The sequence below is a fragment of the Acanthisitta chloris genome, unplaced genomic scaffold (genome assembly GCF_000695815.1).
Source record: "Acanthisitta chloris isolate BGI_N310 unplaced genomic scaffold, ASM69581v1 scaffold27668, whole genome shotgun sequence".
Classification (NCBI taxonomy): domain Eukaryota; kingdom Metazoa; phylum Chordata; class Aves; order Passeriformes; family Acanthisittidae; genus Acanthisitta; species Acanthisitta chloris.
This window is the reverse complement of record NW_008685822.1, coordinates 11,826-14,161: the sequence shown is the minus strand read 5'-3', so window position 1 is coordinate 14,161 and position 2,336 is coordinate 11,826. Positions and strand designations below refer to the sequence as shown.

Sequence of the window (2,336 nt, the reverse complement as noted above, 5' to 3'; positions counted from 1 at the left end):
TGCTGCTTTTTTTCTCCAAGGCTCAGGGCACCAAAGATGGGAAACCGAAGCAGAAGGTGATCATCTCAGACTGTGGGGAGTGCCCATGAGTTTGGCTCTTGGGGGAGCCTTGGCCAGGAGGGATGGAGAAAACCAGCCAGGAGGGGCCAGCCCAGTGCCACCCTCAGCAGTGCCCAGTCCTGCAGCTTTCATCAAACTTCCCCTGCAAAGCTTGGCATGAAGTTTCCTGCTGGCAGTGCTGTGGGTTCTGACCTTCCCAGGATAAATCACTTCCCAGCCTGTGCTGCCCAAGCAGGGCTGGTTCTACTGCTGTGCTCCAGAAAGACTTTATGTTTGGTAAAAATAAAACCTAGTTTTAAAAGTCCTGAGGACCCACCCCTGAGGTCTCTGCTCTGTGGTTTTGAGCAAGGATGCTTATTTTTTTTGCATTATTCCCATGCCTAAGTCCTGGCTCCAGGGGAAGTTTCCTGTGCTAGGCAAGAAGAGCAGAGCTGAATCTTTCATGCTTATTCCACACTGGGATCTCATGGAGATGTTTTTGGCGTGTCTGTGGCTTTGTAATGTCCTTTCCCATCAGCAGAGGGAGGCAGGTCCCTGTCTGGCAGTTATCCTGCTGGGAAGCTAGCCTGGTCCAGCTCCATCCCTCTCCTAGAGGGAGGATGTTTACTGGGATGTAGAAGCAGGAGAACAAGGTTGGGACAAGAAGCACTGGGAAATGAAGGAGCCCTTTGGGTGATGGAGGAGGAAAAACCCAAAGTGATGAGAAGCTGTAGGAAGGGGATTTAATTCCCAAACTCCTGGATAACCACATGGATTTATGGTTCCTGTTGTGGGTAGCTCTGGCCATGCATTATAAAGGTGACCACAGCAGGGGCAAGTGCTGGATTTGGGGTTTCCTGTGAAATGATGGCAGTGGGAGGAAGGGACATTTGGCTCTGAGGTGACAGGAGGGATGAGGCTGCTAGGCCAGAGAGAAGGATCAGGTGTGTGTTGAGTTCTGGGGATCTTTGGAGGAGCTCATGCCATTGGGGATTTTTGGCTTTGCCAGCCTAGCTGCTCCCAGATCAGGGAATGTTTGTTTTCCATAAGAAACAGTTGCTTTTGTTCACTTGCTGGTTTTCCACCCTGTTGGAGGGTCACACATTTGCCCTACACCTGGGCCAAGGTTTGATACAGGCACTAGATGTGATTCCTGACCAACAGATGAACCAGCCCAGTATTTCCCTTCCTTACTCCCTTCTTGTTGTCATTTAACTCTCAAATCTTTGAAGACATCCCTTGCAGGTCCCTCCAGCAGCACCTGAACCAGGGAGAGCCTGGAGTGATGTAAGCTCTGGGTGTTCTCTCATGTCACACAGAGCCATGATCTCACCTTGAGCTGCATTTCAGGTAGAATTAGCTATCCAGGACCTTTTCTTGGGTAGCTGAGCATTGACAGGGAGTAAATTTTTCTTATTTGGGTGGATTATTGGGATTTTTTACTGGCTACACCAGGCTGATTATTTCTCTAGCCACACAAGATTCCCTGAGCTGAGACCCAGGCCAGGCTTTCCCCTTTGAAATCAGAGCAAAATAAATGATTTATGTGTGCAAATAACCTAGGGAAGCTTCCTGGGGCTGAGGCCCACGGGAAGCATCCACGGTGAGCACAGCCTGACCTAAAACTCTCATTAAATAGGTACAATTTTAGCCTGTTCTGAGTATTTTTTCATTGCGAAATGGCCTCAGAACAGAGCACAGTTGTGTGTGACATTAACAAACAAAGGGCAAGAGAAACTCCATGTTTACTTTCCAAACCAGGTGTTTATTTTATAACAGTGTCCTAGCTCAAGATGGATAGTTGAATATTTCCAACAGGCTGAGTTTGGTGAACTTTAGGTAAACAGGAGCTGCTTAATTGGCTGATGATAGTTTCATTAAGGGCAATTAAAAGCACTGGGTAGAGGTGGGTTAGTTAGCAATACACAGCTCAATCCCAGAGCAGCTTGGATGTTGCTTCTTCAAACTGCCTCCACCATTGGCTGCAGCAGCACGAGGGGAAAACACAACAGGCATGGACAAAACAGACACAAACCCAGCCCCAAATCCTCTCTTTCCTAAATATATATATATATATGTTTGTAGATATCTGTGTGTCTCATGAATTGGGGGGAGAGAATAGAAGGTTTATATTATTTACATCCACTTCTAGGAAGGGGTGGGAGGAAGCTGAACGGGAGCCAGCAGTGGCTCAGGGGGCCAAGAATGGCATCTTGGCCTGGGTCAGGACAGTGTGGTCAGCAGGACCAGGAGGTGATTCTGGCCTGGACTCCGGTGAGGCCACACCTTGAATCAGG

General features: G+C 48.4%; 1 protein-coding gene across 1 annotated transcript in view; it reads left to right on the top strand.

Moving 5' to 3' along the window:
• PPIE (peptidylprolyl isomerase E (cyclophilin E)) overlaps nucleotides 1–89 on the top strand; it is a 2,890-nt gene extending 2,801 nt beyond the window's left edge. Inside the window, exon 10 of the mRNA XM_009079907.1 lies at nucleotides 21–89. Within this exon, the coding sequence (XP_009078155.1) occupies nucleotides 21–89 (69 nt within the window). The remainder of the gene's footprint in view (nucleotides 1–20) is intronic.
• Nucleotides 90–2,336: the final 2,247 nt, after the last annotated feature.